Genomic DNA, 18,451 nt, shown 5'->3' with positions numbered 1-18,451 from the left:
GGCAACCAAATCTCGAAAATATTGACTTCTCTAGCCGATTACAATGGATCAATATATAGTGAAGTTGATTTTGAAAGTGTAATGTGAATGAGGTATAATAAAGCATTTATTTAAAACATAGTATGGCAATGTCATTAATTTAAAATACAATTATTATGAAATATTCGTGAAGAATATTCCTTAACGGAAAAATCTTCAGAATTACCGTTACATAACATATTCTTTTTGAGTTTTTTTAATGCTCAATTATGTGAATAATTATACCTAATGGCACCGTCATTTATGAAGTCATTAACAGCCAAATGCATTACATTTTGAGAATATCAATTCGAAAATTGCCGAGAAGTATTTATTATTGTCATTACAAGATAGTCATTATAACTCACCGCAATGTAATGCAATGTGTAATGACAGCTTCACTCCTGGTAATGTAAATTGTAATGAGATGTGGTTATCTAGTTTTTGCTGGGCGGTTACCGTTTTCCAAAAACGGTATCCAGATATTTCTAAAATGCTCCTGGAAAAAAGTTTCAAATATTTGCCTAGTGCAACCACAATCTAAGTAATATATTGTAAACTATCTAACTATGAGTCCAACCTTCTTTATCCGATTTAAACTATACATATTATAATGATAATACGAAAACTTTATAGCTTTGGGTATAAATGCAGATCACCGCAGATTATTTAACATTGCAATGATGAACAATTTTAAATTTCTCTATTCAAAACGGAAATGCAAATTGTTCAATTACCTCAACAAATTTTTGGTAAAACTAACTATTGTGCGTAAACTATACATTTTCCATAATTATCCAGCAAAAACTCATTATCCGGTAATATTGTAGGTAAGCCTACTCAAAAAGTAATAACCACTTATAAATTGGCATCGCTACGGATACATTTAAATACGCATGTCCTAGGAGGAAAATACTTCACCCCAGGCATACCTTCGGTCATGAAATAAGTAGTGGAATTAAGGCATATAATCACCTAAAATGTAATTACTTATTCGTAGATATACCAAAGCTTGACTTCTCTCGCTGATTACGATGGATCAAAATATGGCGAATCATGCTGTAGTTTGAACACTACTTGAATAGAAACGAATACTGTAGAAATAAACAGAAAAAGTAGCATATTCATCTCAATAAGATTAAACACAAATTAATTTCACACTCAAAATAGGAATAAACGTGGGTTGTTTAAGGGAGCTGGATTCGTGAATTATTTTATAATATTTGTTTTTGTTGTTGTTTTTTTTTTAACATTTTAAAATTACTTTACCAATTAATTTTTTAATTGATTTTTTTAAACCCAAAAAAAATAGTGAGCGAATAGGAAAAATGACAATTATGTTATATTTTACATAAGTTACTCAACATCTATTGGGTAAAAATAGGCATAAATAAATGGATTTTTGTTGCTAAAAATATTTAAATTTTTTATCTAAAATTCTGTTATGAAAACGAGAATTTCTTTAACGAAACAGGCAACTTGATGTAACAGGTTGGCTAAAAATTCCCCGGTCTAACAAAGAAAAACATATTTTTTTTGTCAAAATTCGATTTTATTATTCAACATAGTTCCCTTCAAGAGCGATACAACGATTATAACGACCTTCCAATTTTTTGATACCATTTTGGTAGTACTCCTTCGGTTTTGCCTCAAAATAGGCCTCAGTTTCAGCGATCACCTCTTCATTGCAGGCACGGTGCGTTGTCTTGGTGGAACAACACTTTTTTCTTCTTCATATGGGGCCGTTTTGCCGCGATTTCGACCTTCTAACGCTCCAATAACGCCATATAATAGTCACTGTTGAAGGTTTTTCCCTTCTCAAGATAATCGATAAAAATTATTCCATGCGCATACCAAAAAACAGAGGCCGTTACTTTGCCAGCGGACTTTTGAGTCTTTCCACGCTTCGGAGACGGTTCACCGGTCGCTGTCCACATAGCCGACTGTCGATTGGACTCAGGAGTGTAGTGATGGAGCCATGTTTTATCCATTGTCACATATCGACGGAAAAACTCGCTTGTATTACGAGTTAACAGCTGCAAACGCCGCTCAGAATCATCAACACGTTGTTGTTTTTGGTAAAATGTGAGCTCGCGCGGCACCCATTTTGCACAGAGCTTTCGCTTATCCAACACATTCCTTTGATATCTTTAAGGCCTCGCTATCTCGATCAACTTCATTTTAGGTCATTCAAAATCATTTTGTGGATTTGTTTGATGTTTTCGTCGGTAACCACCTATTTCGGGCGTCCACTGCGTTCACCGTCCTCCTTGCTCATTTCACCACGCTTGAATTTTGCATACCAATCAATTATTGTTGATTTCCCTGGGGCGGAGTCCGGAAACTCATTATCAAGCCAAGTTTTTGCTTCCACCGTATTTTTCCCCTTCAGAAAACATTTTGCACAGAGCTTCCGCATATCCAACACATTCCTTTGATATCTTTAAGGCCTCGCTATCTCGATCAACTTCATTTTAGGTCATTCAAAATCATTTTGTGGATTTTTTTGATGTTTTCGTCGGTAACCACCTATTTCGGGCGTCCACTGCGTTCACCGTCCTCCGTGCTCATTTCACCACGCTTGAATTTTGCATACCGATCAATTATTGTTGATTTCCCTGGGGGCAGAGTCCGGAAACTCATTATCAAGCCAAGTTTTTGCTTCCACCGTATTTTCCCCTTCAGAAAACATTTTGCACAGAGCTTCCGCATATCCAACACATTCCTTTGATATCTTTAAGGCCTCGTTATCTCGATCAACTTCATTTTAGGTCATTCAAAATCATTTTGTGGATTTTTTTGATGTTTTCTTCGGTAACCACCTCTTCCGGACGTCCACTGCGTTCACCGTCCTCCGTGCTCATTTCACCACGCTTGAATTTTGCATACCAATCAATTATTCTTGATTTCCCTGGGGCAGAGTCCGGAAACTCATTATCAAGCCAAGTTTTTGCTTCCACCGTATTTTTTCCCTTCAGAAAACATTTTGCACAGAGCTTCCGCATATCCAACACATTCCTTTGATATCTTTAAGGCCTCGCTTTCTCGATCAACTTAATTTTTGGTCATTCAAAATCATTTTGTGGATTTTTTTGATGTTTTCGTCGGTAACCACCTCTTTCGGGCGTCCACTGCGTTCACTGTCCTCCGTACTCATTTCACCACGCTTGAATTTTGCATACCGATCAATTATTGTTGATTTCCCAGGGGGCAGAGTCCGGAAACTCATTATCAAGCCAAGTTTTTGCTTCCACCGTATTTTTCCCCTTCAGAAACAGTATTTTATCAAAACACGAAATTCATTTTTTTCCATTTTTTTTCACAATAACAAAAGTTGCTTCACAAAAGACGCTCTATCTCACAAACTAATTGACTTACAGACGTCAAATTTTGACACGAATCATTTGAAGGTTGGTACTATATAAAAATAATATGCATTTAATACTACCGACACCATCTATGTATCAGACCTATTATTATTGTTGGCATTATATTAATTGCATGCACCACCTTAATTTTCACATGCATCGGAAGTAGCAAATCGATATTATAAAGTTTACAACTGTGTTTATTTGAGAAGAAAAAGTCAGTTTATTATCAATGATAAGACATAAACATATTATGTTATCTACAAAAGAAATTCTTGTGCCATGTATCATTACTGATATATTAACGCTTTCATATCTTCCAAAAAAACATTGCTTTTTCTTATCAACAGACAAGGCATTGGAGCCCACCCATGACTCTGAACCCCATTTGACTATCATGAAGTAACGAGTTTCCATTATGAATAAGCAATTGCAATTTCAATATATGCTACATCCTTTTACACATAATGGGCATAATGGAAATGGGTCCGTGAGCTTTGAGATTCTCCGCTTTCTTTTCCCTAATAGGTACTATTTTTGCAATTTTCCACAGGAAAATTTGAAGTGGTAATGAAAATAAATAAATAATGATAGTTTTTATAAAATGTAGGACATTGTAGTTTTCACTAAAATGTTGCCGCCATATTAAATGTGTAATAAAGCAATAAACATGCAGAGAAGAGATGAAAAGAATGTGAATTTGGTTGTAAGATTTATTTTACTGATAATGGCATCGCGGTTCCGATACTTTCAATTTGATATTTAGTGTATACTAGATTGACGCAGAATACACAAATTTGTTTCGACGGGTTAGCAGTCAAGCCGTCGCCGATGGCAAAATGTGAGTTCTAGCCCAACAATAGGCTGGCTTCATTGTCTGATCTATTGTCCTAAGAACTGAAGTGTTGCAAAAGCCTACTATTGTGCACCATATCCCACAAAATTTTTTTCCAAAAAACAGTAAGGATTCAATTACAGTGCACTCGCGGTAACGTGAACACCGCATAACGTGAACACGCTTTTTCTTACACTAACTACTCCGTAACGCTGAAAAACATAAAATTTGTCGTTAAAGGCAGATTCACAATGCCCAATACAATTTCAAATACACTTACGAAATTTTTTTGTGATATAGTTTAACCTTTTTGGTGAATTTTAATTATTAAATTGCTTTATAATTCCATAATTATGAAATTAAATTAAGTTTTTAATAATACTAATAACAAAAATAAAAGACTAGAACGTGTAAAATTCCCGAATATGGCTATTTTTTGTTCTGAAATTCGCTGAAGTTCGCTAACGTGAACTCTCATGGTTTTAATTAGTTCACGGCACCGCGAGTGCACTGTACGTTTTTTCTCCAATCGATTATTTTTATAAAGAGATGAAACTTCAAGAATTTTTATTCTTTTATGCTCAAAATCAAACGGTTACCTTGATCACAATTCATAGTTGAAAACATCCAAATCGCAATACATCTCAATCCATTTGTGTTGAACCCGATTCTTCTTTTGGGCCAAAAAAGCGAATTTATTGAATTTAATATATTAGATTCTGAAGAATAATGCTGCAATGAATGTTTTTTATTTACTATATAGTCCTTGAAATCGAAACATAAATATTTAAATAGAAAAAATATGATTTTTGCATAAATATTATTTTTTCTACAGATATAGACGACATTTCTTCTTCTGAATCGGCAAGTTACTCTGTTTCAGATATATCTGGTGAAACATACAACAGTATCAGCGAATTTGACGAGGACGGTTATATCAGCGATCATATTGACAATTTTGACGGAGAATCTAGCAGCTCTCAAGTTATTGATATATCGAATGATTCCAGTGGATCACGCTCTCAATTTGGTGGGTATATATTCTTTGATGTACAATCCAATCTCGTCAACATTACACAGCGATTAGTTTTGCTACGGTCAGTGGGCCAGTTTAATGTTGTTAGTTTTCCTAGATTGGTAGCATTTCTCCTCTTATAGGCGATTCTCCATGTAAAATTGCCCAATTGGTTCATTATAGAGCCATGTAATAAATATATTTTATATTTAAAGATATATGAAAATTTAAGCAAGAATCGATTAAGTCGACTACCGGAAGCTTCTTTTAATTTTTTAGGAGAAAACTTTAACTAGTTATAATACAATTTTAATTTTAAAAAATATGATTTTTTAGATATATAGTTGTGATATTATCCCAAAAACATTTTTTCAATAGGTAAATACCCAAATAGCCTTCTATAACCGCTTTCTTTCGATTTTATTGTACATGTAAAAGTCTAAATAGGTTTTTTCTTCTGTGATAGAAAAAAATCTAAAAGAAAAAACATCTTCAAGAAAAATGTAGTACATTTTCATTTACATTCAAGAGTAAGTGTAAAACATGCTTTTCGTGCTTGTTTAATAAAAGCGTTGCAAAGTATTATTAAACTTGTCGATAAATCCTAATTTTGTCGTTAAAGGAAAATATTTTATACCAAAAAATTGTTTCACAATAGGTAAATTCCCCATTAGCCTTCTTTTATTACGTAATTGAAATTGCAATTTGATTTTTTTTGTAGACGATTTGCGAGTTTCAACACCATCACCAGTGGTTTCCGAAGATCGCAAACAAAGCAGTACGCCTGGAGAATCGAGAAGAAATTCTCCGAAGTTCATGGCTAATCATGAGATAATAAAAAACCTTTTAACTAAGGGAGAAAAGCCAAAGTTGCTCCAACTTATCAAACAGCATGATGGTGCTGGCTATAAAGAAGAAACGAGTGCGTTCATACCTACTGAGAATCTAAAAGATTTAAAAGGTATGTTTTGAAGTTCAATTACAGATAACTCACATAAATTGTTTATATTCTCAGGGGAACCGAATATTTTAACCTGCTCAGACATAGATTACAACACACAAGACACCAAGTCACCAGGAACTATATCACATGACTCCTACTTTTCGGTTGTAAATGAGATGCTGGAAGAGTCGTATGCCGAAGCCATGAAAAACAACAGACATGTCGGTCTACCAAATCAAGAAGTTGGTGCTGAAATGGAGATAGGTATTGAAGAAAACTCAAAAATAGGCTTTCGTGGATTTGAGGATGATAGGGAGGAAGACAATTGCAAAAAAGGACAAAATAATGAAACAGCTCGAAAAACAGTTTTTTGTGATGATGATCAATTGCCGACAACTTCAAATGCTTGCACATCTCATTTGAAAGTCAAGGAAGACACAAATGACAACACATCACGGGAAAATAAAGCAGCAAATCAGAATAAAGAATTGACCAATAAAAAAACTTCAGAAAGTCAAAGAGGACTAATTAGAAACCCTTTTGTACAGCGAACCAAGAAACAAAGTTCTAAACCTTCAGTATCCCATGTATCTCCTAATGAACTTTTGGAAGATGCTACTAGTTCTATAACAAAGTCGAATGTTAGTGATACCATAGCTCCTAAAAAGGATGGAATGAAATTAACCACGAGCGAGGGGGTAACTACAATGAATGTCATAGAAAAAACAAATACATTTGTCCATTTTAAAAAGGCAATCCAAAATGAGGAAAACGTTAAAGCTAATGAGGAAGGCCAAAAACTTTCTAATTGTATGACAAACAATGAACAGGATAAATATGAAACGGAAAACCAACAAAAAAAAGAAATCGACAAGGAAATACAAATGTATAGTGCATTAGAGCCGATAAGTCACGTATCGCACTCAAATTTTAATGAATCATTACTTACAAACTCAAGTATCGAAAAATGTAAATCAAACCTTAATGATGATGTAAAGTCATTTACATCATTGTGCGTTTTAGATGCAACTAAAAGAGAATTAGTTGTAGAAAATAAATGTATGCCAAAAGATGAATCGAAGTATAATAGAAAGCAACAAAGAGAAGACGATACTAAAGTAATTTCGGAAAGGCCTAAAAATAGTAAAGAAGTCGGCAGACCTACAGATAATGTCAATACCAGTGTCCACAAGAAAAATGCAAAAGAAAATGTCAAAGAAATGTTTGGGCAAATTTCGAATACAAAAAGTGAAGGAAAGAAAAAATCAACTAATTCAGAAGTTTTACATGTATTGGAACAAGGAGGACACGAAAAGTCTCTCGGACAAAATAGGGACGAAAAGAACAATGAAAAAGTCGGGGAATGCAGTGAAGTCGAAAGTAAAATATGTGAATTGAAAGATGACATTAAGACACATAAATCATTAAATTCAAGAGAATTAGAAGAAAAAGTTGCAGGAAATATCGGAATTGATACTAATAAATCCGGGAAAATCGAAATAAGAAGTGATTCTAAAATTGCAAATATCAATAAATCGGAGAAAATAGAAAAAACAAGCGATTCTAAAATTACGATTAAGGATGTATGTTCAGGAAATACAAGCGATTCTAAAATTACGATTAAGGATAGATGTTCAGCAAATATAAGCGATTCTAAAATTACGATTAAGGATGGATATTCAGCAAATACAAACGATTCTAAAATTACGATTAAGGATGGATGTTCAGGAAATACATCTATTGGAGCAGGCTCTACCAAAGGTGTAATATTCAAAGATATTAAAAGTAAAGATAACAATTTGACTTTAAATAACAGCTTGAATGAAGCAAATACAAAATTAAGTCTTGTAACAAAGCGGGACTTCGAACATTCAAAACCCTCAAGAGAAAGGGATACAAGTGAAAAAAAGAATGAAAAGTTTGAACGTGACGGCCATTGTGAGAACGATATTAACAACAGAAATGAGGTGACCAAGATAAAGCGTTGTGAAATAAAAATAAAAAATATTAGTTCTAAGACAAAACCAGAAAGCAACGAATTTAACTTTGGTAACAATGAACATGTAATGGAAACAGAAGATGGGACAATTGCCCATTCCGAAGGTATGGTCGTTGCGGATCAAGAAAATTCAAAACAAAATAAGGAGAAGATCGGTAATATCACTACAAAAGTTATTCAATCATCAAAACTAAGCGAAAATGTAGCTGGTATAACAAATGATGAACACGCAGGCGGAAAAAATAATTCAAAGCTAATGGTCACAGAAATGGCAAGAAATATTTCTGCAATAATCGCTTCAGATGACAATATATCAGAAAAATATCCGAAGCAAAATAAAAACAGCCACAATGAAACATTGCTCAGAAAGAAACGAATTATAAAGTCAGTTCAAAATGAGAGTTCTACCGAAAACAACAGTCCAGAAGAAACTGTACAGGTCCCTCATACAGGATATAAGTCACAGGAAATGTTCAAAAGCGTAATAGAACCAAACAAAGGAGCAGAGGACCCTAAAAATGTATCTCAGAAATGTAACGTAGGGGATAGTACGATTGTATCAAACTATGAAAGTGAAGAAGTTCATGCGAAAAACCAACCACGGAAAACTCGACTGTCAAAACAATTTGTTCAGCCTCAAGATAACAGAATATTTTCGCCAACAAAAAAATCGGATAATATGACCAACATATTTGGGAAACGGACGAAAATCAATGAACACAAAACAGAATCAAAAATCTCTGGAAAAAATCCAACTACACTTAAGAACATTATGACATCTGAATCTATAGAATACAACACTAAAAATATTTCTGTGCTAAATCACATAAGCCACGACCCTACGGAAGAACCCGTTTTTAGTAGAGCAGCGACTTCGTCTACTGAAGTCGCTGACAATATTGACACTGCGCCTTCATCTGGAAAAGTTCGTAACATTACATCCACCAAAAATTTACAAGGTGATGAAGAACAAGTTTTATCTACAACCAGAGATGCTGATGGCGATGAGCCAATTTCAAAAATTGAAAATTTTGAAGTAGGCTCTCATATAAAAAAGCAAGGTGATAAAAATTTGTTAACATGCCAGTCTAGCATCAAAAGTTTTTCTAATAAGGAGAAAGATCGTATTTCTCTTAAGTCGCCGAAGAAGCAAACTCGGAAAGCCATCTTCCCGAAGCCAAGTAAAAACGTGCCAAATATAATCGATGAAATAGACGGTCATATAAAAAGGAATGTTAGTGAAGGTGTGCAAAAACACAAAGAAAAATCTTATAATCTTGCTAGCAAAACTAAAAATTGCGACGAAGACTCGCAACAAATCAGAACACCACCAAAAAAGTTTGTTGTTAACAGCATTAAATGTGACCAAGGTGATTTATCAGCAAAAGCTACAACGAATACAAGATCTTTAAGAAATAGATATGCAGAATCTTCTCCCCACTCAAATGGTGAATATTTTTATAATATATATATATTTTTTTTGTCCACAGTTTTAGTTTCAAATATAGTTTCAGTTTCAAATGAAAATTCCATATGTAACCAACTACCAAAATCGTCGTCATCACCGGCCGTAGAGATGTTAGAATTCAATGTAAAAAGAAAACTACGCTCCCCAGCTAAGGACCGATCACAGACAAAACGACAAAAAGTGGAAAAAGGTACGTTTGGTCATTTTAAAATTATATTTGTGAAGAGGTATTTATATATTTTTATTACACTCACCATAGAATGGGTGTTGTAATATGTTTGTAACACATCGAAGTAACGATATCCGACCTATTCTATTATAAAGCCTATCATTTATTAGTGACCACATAAAGGTACATTTGGTCATTTTAAAATTATATTTGTGAAGAGGTATTTATATATTTTTATTACCCCCACCATAGAATGGGTGTTATAATATGTTTGTAACACATCGAAGTAACGATATCCGACCTATTCTATTATAAAGCCTAGCATTTATTAGTGACCACATAATTCAAAAGCTGTGTACAAAGTCATATTAAATAGTCTATTTATGATTGCTGTACTACCATATAATGGTCACACCATTAGTTACGGTAAGAAAAATGTCTCAGTAATGGTACTTAACGATTCATGCAAACTATGTTATCTCGGGTTATCCTCGATAAGGGAAAGATATTCTTCAACGAGATTTAATGTACGCCACTATTCCCTAATATTTCATGCCTTACAGTTTTCCAAGCCAGTCCAATCGTGGTAGCGGCATTTTATCAGCTTAAATTTTTGAAAGTTTCGTTATGTTGTACGATTCCATATTTTCTTACAATCAGCATATAAGCCGATCCCTAGATTTGGAATATTGAGCCGACATATCTGACTGAAATATCCCATAAAGGGATAGTGTATCCCTGCATGTATAATAGTTTTCATATTTAAATCTTATAAATTTAGACCTAAAATCATCATGGTTTATCAAATCCCCAGTACTGAGAGAGTCCTTTAATATTCATAAATTACTGTAGGCACTATCTTAACCAAAAATAAGTTTTTCAGCCGTAGTTTATATAGATAGCCTAAGTGTGTAATAACCTATGAAGTTACTAATCAAATATAAATAAATAAACCACATAATTGGAATTAATATATTCTTTATTTAAAGCTGCCTTAAAAGATTTGGCGCCGTTGAAGACAACATCGACAGTTTCAACTGCTGCATCGGAATCATCAAGTTTTGAATTAATTCAACAGTCACCCAAATCTTCCACCGTCCAAAATTCTGAAGTTTTAGTACAACAACAATTAGGCGAAGATACCGAGAGAACGGGATCTGTTGGTAAAAATAAAAATCTTTTAAAGAAATCCCCATCATCTTCGACCGTGCTATCGTTTGCCGAATGGTTAAAAAATAATGGACAGAAAAATAATACTAGAGCGAAACAACTGCATAATGAAAGTCAAGGTGAAAAGAAAGTTAAAAATAAGCAGCGCAAAGATAAAATCGCTGAGAGACAAAAACAACCCAAGATTGAACAAATATTAGTTACAAATAGTGTAATAAACGACATTTCATCTGCTTCCAGTCAAATTGAAAAATCAAAGGTAGTGTCCTCTAAAGAAACTGTAGCGACTGCCAGTGAAATATCGGAAAACAAATGTGTTATGAAGAAGAAGTGCCAGCCCACACAAGAATCTTTAACGGAAATAGTGACACATCTAACAGATATTACAAAATCACATAATCGTTCGAAAATAAAGAAGAAGAGAATAATAGGGATTGGAAGAAAAAATCGTCAAAAGAAAAGGATAGATAGTAAACGACGGCCTTTATCAACGACTACTATAAAAGGAGATAAAGCGAAGAGTAAAAGGAGCGAAATTGACATACTAATCGATTCCATGTCTAAAGAAATGAAGGATGCTGGTATCGAAGATCTTCTGAAGAATAGTAAAAATGTGAAGCGACAACGAGTACATACAAAAAGAATATGTACCGTCAATACAACAAAGCTTCCAGATGAGACGGAAACAATGCGTAAAAATGTAGGCGCGCCAATTGCGTTTGTAAGCAATGCCATTAACACGGAAGATTGTACCAATATAACTACCACAAAATCTTTATCCCAGATAAGAAATAAGAAACTGAACATCCCAAAGGACAGTAAAAAAGAATTTTTAGATAAGGTGCACTTCGAAATGGAAACTGAAAAAGCCTTGATAGACGATATAGAAATAAAAAATTTGAATGCATTAATTTCTGAACCTTCTAAAATTGGACAAAACAGGAATGTGCCACAAAACAAAAACATCAAAGTATCTGAATTTAAAGCTCCCAATCCACCACTTCTTACTGGTTCACCATATGTAAATTCTACAAATAAACACGGCCGAGGTAATGAGAAATCAACGTCAACTGTGCGACATTTCTTCACATTTAGATGTCGAAAACTAAAAGTAATGATAAATCGAAGTATTGTAAGAAAATATTGGCAAGATACCGCTGATGCAAATGTAATCCTATCGAAAGCTTTAAAATCTAAATCGATTCAAAATTGTGGGAAAGGTACGGTATTTCTTATAATTGTAACAAAAACTATATTTATATGGAAGTTATTTGTTTCAGGTCGAAATTATTTACCATTGCAATGTCATACACAACAAATAAAGAGTAACCAGTCACCACATTTGCATGGAGGTGTGAGTAGGGGCGAATTGGCAACAGATAACCTATTAACAGGATTTTCTTCAAATATGCCATGTACTAACTTAGGCAATGATAACGAAAAAAACAAAAACCAACGAAATCAAAAGTTACCTTCAGCACATTCGGAACCACATAAATGTAATAGTCCTGTACAAACTATCAACAATAAAACAGTTAACTCTGTCCCAGAATCTACTTTACCCGTAGAGCTTAAAAACGAATTGTTGGATGATCATGCCAGCGAGTTAGATGATGCTATACTTCCTGATACTCCCACTTTGTTGGCTCGAGCAAAGTCTGTAACTCAAGCAGCTGCGAGTGCTCTATCGAACGCTGTTCTCCAAAACGAGATTCGTTCATTGAGTAGTACTTTGCCAACGGTAAACACATGTGTACCGCCATTTGGTTTAGTTCCTACATTGGTAGATTCAAGGGGCACTCGCATGTATACATTTTTGCACCCAGAGAAGTATAATCATAATCATGGTAACGTTTTGTTGGACTGTTGTTGTCCGAACTTAAATGGACCAATGCCTGCAATCGACCCAACTCGAATTCATGCACAGATTCAGAGTCCAGTAATAGAGTTGCCTTCATTTATAGTATTGGAAACAAAAATAGTAACGCGAGCAGAATTGGAAAGCAATTCATCAACGATTCCTGCAACTATAAGGAAGAAAGCCGACAAATTAAGAAACAGCATTGCTAATCGTCAAAATATGACTGTATCGCAGCGAATCCCTACTAATGTGTGTCCATCCATCCCAATAACATTTACACAAAGACCATCTAAACAACAAAACCAAACTCCACATTCACTCTCGCCAATAACGATGGGACCAAATGATTTAAATGTATCACCAAATTTTTCGCCCGCTCTCAATGCTTTGACAAAATATTTGCCTTCTACAACAACGATAACGGCAAAAGTACGCCCACCTCTTCCACAATCCTCTCGTACTGTGCCATTGCCTTCTGTATCCAGCCATAACAAAATATCTGCTATATCAGTTGTCCCAAAAGGATCAAGCGAATTGAATGAAATGCAAGTAAACTTACTACGATCCAATCTTAGACGCATTGACGTAATTTTTAAGAAAATGGTGCAACCATTTGATAAATTAAATTTTACCGATCGTCACAAAATTATAGATAATTTAGTTTCGGCTGGCAAATTTCAAACAAGAGATCTCGATCGAACAATTATGCTAATGGAAGAATATTTAAAACAAATCAGTATAATACAAGATCTCCGGGTAGTTCCGAAAAATACATACGACGGCCCAACGACTACCAACTCATCTCATCATATCCAAATGCCGCCTTTGCAACCAACTCCTAGCATTTCATCAAATCAATCACGGTTTAAAGCATCTGTTCCACCACAACAAATTGAGCAGGGCGATGATGGTAAATCGAGAAAAGCGCAGTCTGCACTTCATACAATAGTGAATACAACCCCAGGAAACCAACGTCAAGTACCTATCTATGATACTGAAAGAAATATTATTGGATACCAATTACAAGTCATTACACCTAGCAATATGACTCCATCATATTCAAAATCTGCGATATCCACAGCAGCTTCTGGGGGTTCAATAGTTTCAAATTCTTTAGACACCAGTCGTGCTAATCAGAAGAAAAATCTAAAACGACCCGCCCAAGATCCTCCGCGCATTTTTTATGCATCGCACCCATTACCCTCTTCCGTACCAAAACCTAACAACAAATCACTCGAATATTGTTCACCACCCCTGGTTCATAACAACTTACATGAAACATCACGGGTATGTAAGCATTATAATCTGTCAATAGTCATATAAAAACAATAACTAAATGTCCTATATGAATATTTAATCATCCACTGATCTCCTAAAAGCTTCCCCAATGCAATTACCTAAATTAAATTTTATTTTATTCACATATTTAAGACAAAATTTATATTTAGATTAAAGCGATATTCCACCTTTAAATAACGTCTTTCTGAGCGTAGGTGATCCCTTCGTATTCCGAACATGACACGCAACGTTTGAATGCTAATACTTGATGTTTTTATACCCACCACCATAAAATGGTGATGTGGGTATAATAAGTTTGTCATTCCGTTTGTAACACATCGAAATATCGACTTGCGACTTATAAAGTATATATATTCTTGATCAGCGAGAAGTTGTAAGACGATATAAGCATGTCCGTCTATCTGTCTGTTGTAATCATGCTACAGGCTATGTTCGAAGATGGGCACGCAGGCTAAGTTCGAAGATGGCCCCCATACAGACTGATCTCCCGATTTTACTTCCTAGGCCTTTAGAAACCGTATTTTCAATCCGATTGGTTTAGACACCAGTCGTGCTAATCAGAAGAAAAGTCTAAAACGACCCGCCCAAGATCCTCCGCGCATTTTTTATGCATCGCACCCATTACCCTCTTCCGTACCAAAACCTAACAACAAATCACTCGAATATTGTTCACCACCCATGGTTCATAACAACTTACATGATACATCGCGGGTATGTAAGCATTATAATCTGTCAACAGTCATATAAAAACAATAACTAAATGTCCCATATGAATATTTAATCATCCACTGAACTCTTAAAAGTTTCCCCATTGCAATTGCCTAAATTAAATTTTATTTTATTCACATATTTAAGACAAAATTTATAATTCGATTAAAGCGATATTCCACCTTTAAATAACGTCTTTCTGGGCGTAGGTGATCCCTTCGTATTCCGAACATGACACGCAACGTTTGAATGCTAATACTTGATGTTTTTATACCCACCACCATAAAATGGTGATGTGGGTATAATAAGTTTGTCATTCCGTTTGTAACACATCGAAATATCGACTTCCGACTTATAAAGTATATATGTATTCTTGATCAGTGAGAAATTGTAAGACGATATAAGCATGTCCGTCTATCTGTCTGTTGTAATCATGCTACAGGCTAAGTTCGAAGATGGGCACGCAGGCTAAGTTCGAGGATGGGCCCCCATACAGACTGATCTCCCGATTTTACTTACTAGGCCTCTAGAAACCGTATTTTCAATCCGATTTGCCTGAAATTTTAAAACTAGAGGTATGTTAGGACCATACTTAGGTGTGGTGAAAATGATGAATTTCGGTCCATGTTTTTGTATAGCCCCCATATAGACCGATCTCCCGATTTTACTTCTATGGCTTCTAGAAATCATAGTTTCTCCCCGATTTCCCTGAAATTGGAAATCTAGAGGTATTTTATGACCAAAACTAGGTGTGTCGAAAATGGAGTGTATCGGTCCATGTTTTGCTTTAGCCCCCATATAGACTGATTTCCCGATTTTACTTCTTGGTTTTCTAGAAACCGTATTTTCAATTCGATTTACATGAAATTTTAAATCTGGACGTATTTGAGGGCCACAAATAGGTGTGTCGAAAATGGGGTGCATCGGTCCATGTTTTGGTATAGTCCCCATATAGACCATTTTCCCGATTTTACTTCTTGAGCTTCTAGAAACCATAGTTTCGGCCCGATTTCCCTGAAATTGGAAATCTAGAGGTATTTTATGACCACAAATATGTGTGCCGGAATTTGTACCTATCGGTTCATGTTTAGGTATAGCCTCAATATAGAACGATCTCCCGATTTTACTTCTTGGTCTTCTAGAGACCAAAAACACAACATCACGTCCAAGTTTTTTGAGATAGTAAGGAAATGGTTGTCGGAACACAGTTCTCAAAAGCTAAAAAGGCGACCGCAAAGCCACGAGTTTTATCCCATTGAGAATTTATGGTATCCGGTTAAAAGACGCTTAATATTACACCTAAGAGTAACAAAATATAACGATAAGATCTAGAGCCAAGTTCAGCACAATTAGTCGAATATTCCAAAAGAAATAGTCTAGATTCTGTAGGTTTTTCAGAACCACAATTAGGTGTACTGAATTTGGTGTGTACCGGAGCATATTTCTGGCATAGCACCCATATAGACTGATCTCCCTATTTAACTCCTGGGGCTTATATAAACCGTAGTTTTTGGAAGACCTCCATATAGGCCATTTTCACTTCTCGAGGGTATATAAGGCGCACTGATCATGAACATAGCTTGAAACTGAAATTAAAAATTCCAGATTTTACTTCTTCTAATCATTTGTATAAGGGGTTAAAAATCTACAGATTTTAGATTTCAAAACAAGGCTTTACTTCATCATTTTCTTGCACACTTACACTGGATGTTTATGATTCATCTAAAACTCAAACAAAAATGGTTGTTAGAAATCCAGAATCTGATCTAGTCCTCATATCTGTCGTCAAACCCCCCTGAAATTCTATATATTATCAATTAATTCGCTACGACTAATAGTTTTACATGGGCACTATTACATTTGATTCATGGTGGTGGGTATTTAAGTTTCGGACCAGCCGAACTTACTGCTGTATATACTTGTTTATAATAGTTCGTAGGAAAACTTTAACATAACTTAGGCTTAACAGTAGACTTATTCGGAAATCTAGAATTGTTATATTATTGAGAAAGAATTTACTTGATCTGAACTATACATACATATAGTAAAAAAGCTTTAAATGTAAGATTCTAAATTCGTTTGATCTCTGTAGACACCGCAAAAAAATACGCACATTTTCTCCAAAAAAGAACTGTTGGAAAACAATAATGCAATTTTTATTTGTCTTTTTTGCATTGGGAACATAAAATATTTTATTTAAAATAAAATAATTAAACAAATTATAATCTATATAACAGACTAAACTTTTTTCTTCATTATAGAATGGGACAATTTTAACTACAGTACGTTCTGCTGACCCTTCAGCGGGAACGGAAACAATAACAACCACTACAACTATGGCGACTGTGAAACGAGTAACTCGTAGCCGTGCTGCAGGGTCGAAAATAATCATAGTATCAAACTCAAATGAAGAATCAATATTACCAGATATCAGCCAACAAACGGAAATTAAAAATGAAAGTGATATTGACTTTTTAGGATAATATCATTCTACATGCTCCTAGAGTTTATCCGTAGTTGTATTTGGCAAAATCGTGCACAATATCACGATTTTGCCAAATAACAATTTCAGCGGGAACGGAAACAATAACAACCACTACAACTACGGCTACTGTGAAACGAGTAACTCGTAGCCGTGCTGCAGGGTCGAAAATAATCATAGTATCAAACTCAAATGAAGAATCAATATTACCAGATATCAGCCAACAAACGAAAATTAAAAATGAAAGTGATGTTGATTTTTTAGGATAATATCATTCTACATGCTCCTAGAGTTTATCCGTATTTGTATTGGGCAAAATCGTGCACAATATCGGTCTTAGATAATAAAATATATGTTCTTCACTCAGAATACAATAAAATATCTGTTTTTCACACAGAAAGTTCATCCTACGAACTTTAATAGCACTTTTATGGGTTCCATAAAATAGCATTAGTTTGTAAATTATTTTGCGATGAATTTTACCAATGTAAATAGCTCGTAGATATTTGTTAGCATTGAATATAATTATAATTATTTTAACATTTTTGTTACATCATAAGCACTACATGATGTAGAAATCTACTTGGATTTTAAATAAACTATAAACCTTTGAATCGAACAATGTGTATTATTCTTCCTTATTCCCGTCGTTGGAGTTCTAACAGCTTGGAGAAGCTGATGTTATAAAATTTAGGTTCGTGTTGACTTTTCTGCAGTCATTTTAAATTAATAGCTAGTATTAATTGGTGGAGTTTCGCCACTATTATCCACTTGGAGTTCTACGTCTATTTGACACTCGATTCCCCGTACCTTCGTTATGCAAGCAAGAATAACGAACTTTACTGTAATACCGCCGGAGGAAAGAGACCTCTTGGGGCAAAGCAGGTTATTTTTGGCCCAACTAAGGTCAGGAAAGTGCAGCCGTATCAATTCCAACCTATCAGTAATTGAAAGCAGCCAACTGACTTATTAATCAATTGATTAATTCGCCAGTATAATCCACTTGGGGTTCTGCGTGTATTTGACTCTTGATTCCCCGTACCTTCGTTATGCGAGAATAAAGCGCTTTTACTGTGATACCGCCGCACATAGCGCCGGAGCAAAGAGACCTCCCGC

General features: G+C 34.8%; 1 protein-coding gene across 4 annotated transcripts in view; it reads left to right on the top strand.

The window, feature by feature from the left end:
- The window catches only part of LOC142241501 (uncharacterized), a 28,479-nt gene extending 10,522 nt beyond the window's left edge, over positions 1 to 17,957 (top strand). For 2 of the 4 annotated variants that reach the window (XM_075313279.1, XM_075313276.1), the window contains 7 exons: positions 5,057 to 5,251; positions 5,958 to 6,197; positions 6,252 to 9,626; positions 9,687 to 9,836; positions 10,805 to 12,205; positions 12,266 to 14,133; positions 17,115 to 17,957. In XM_075313279.1, coding sequence (XP_075169394.1) covers positions 5,057 to 5,251; positions 5,958 to 6,197; positions 6,252 to 9,626; positions 9,687 to 9,836; positions 10,805 to 12,205; positions 12,266 to 14,133; positions 17,115 to 17,336 — 7,451 coding nt within the window. In that variant the 3' untranslated portion in view covers positions 17,337 to 17,957. The remainder of the gene's footprint in view (positions 1 to 5,056; positions 5,252 to 5,957; positions 6,198 to 6,251; positions 9,627 to 9,686; positions 9,837 to 10,804; positions 12,206 to 12,265; positions 14,134 to 17,114) is intronic. The other 2 variants (XM_075313277.1, XM_075313278.1) reach the window with 2 other exon arrangements.
- The last annotated feature ends 494 nt before the right edge of the window (positions 17,958 to 18,451 follow it).

The sequence above is a fragment of the Haematobia irritans genome, chromosome 5, assembly GCF_050003625.1.
Source record: "Haematobia irritans isolate KBUSLIRL chromosome 5, ASM5000362v1, whole genome shotgun sequence".
Classification (NCBI taxonomy): domain Eukaryota; kingdom Metazoa; phylum Arthropoda; class Insecta; order Diptera; family Muscidae; genus Haematobia; species Haematobia irritans.
The sequence above is the reverse complement of the archived record's forward strand: the minus strand, read 5'-3'. Positions and strand labels throughout refer to the sequence as shown.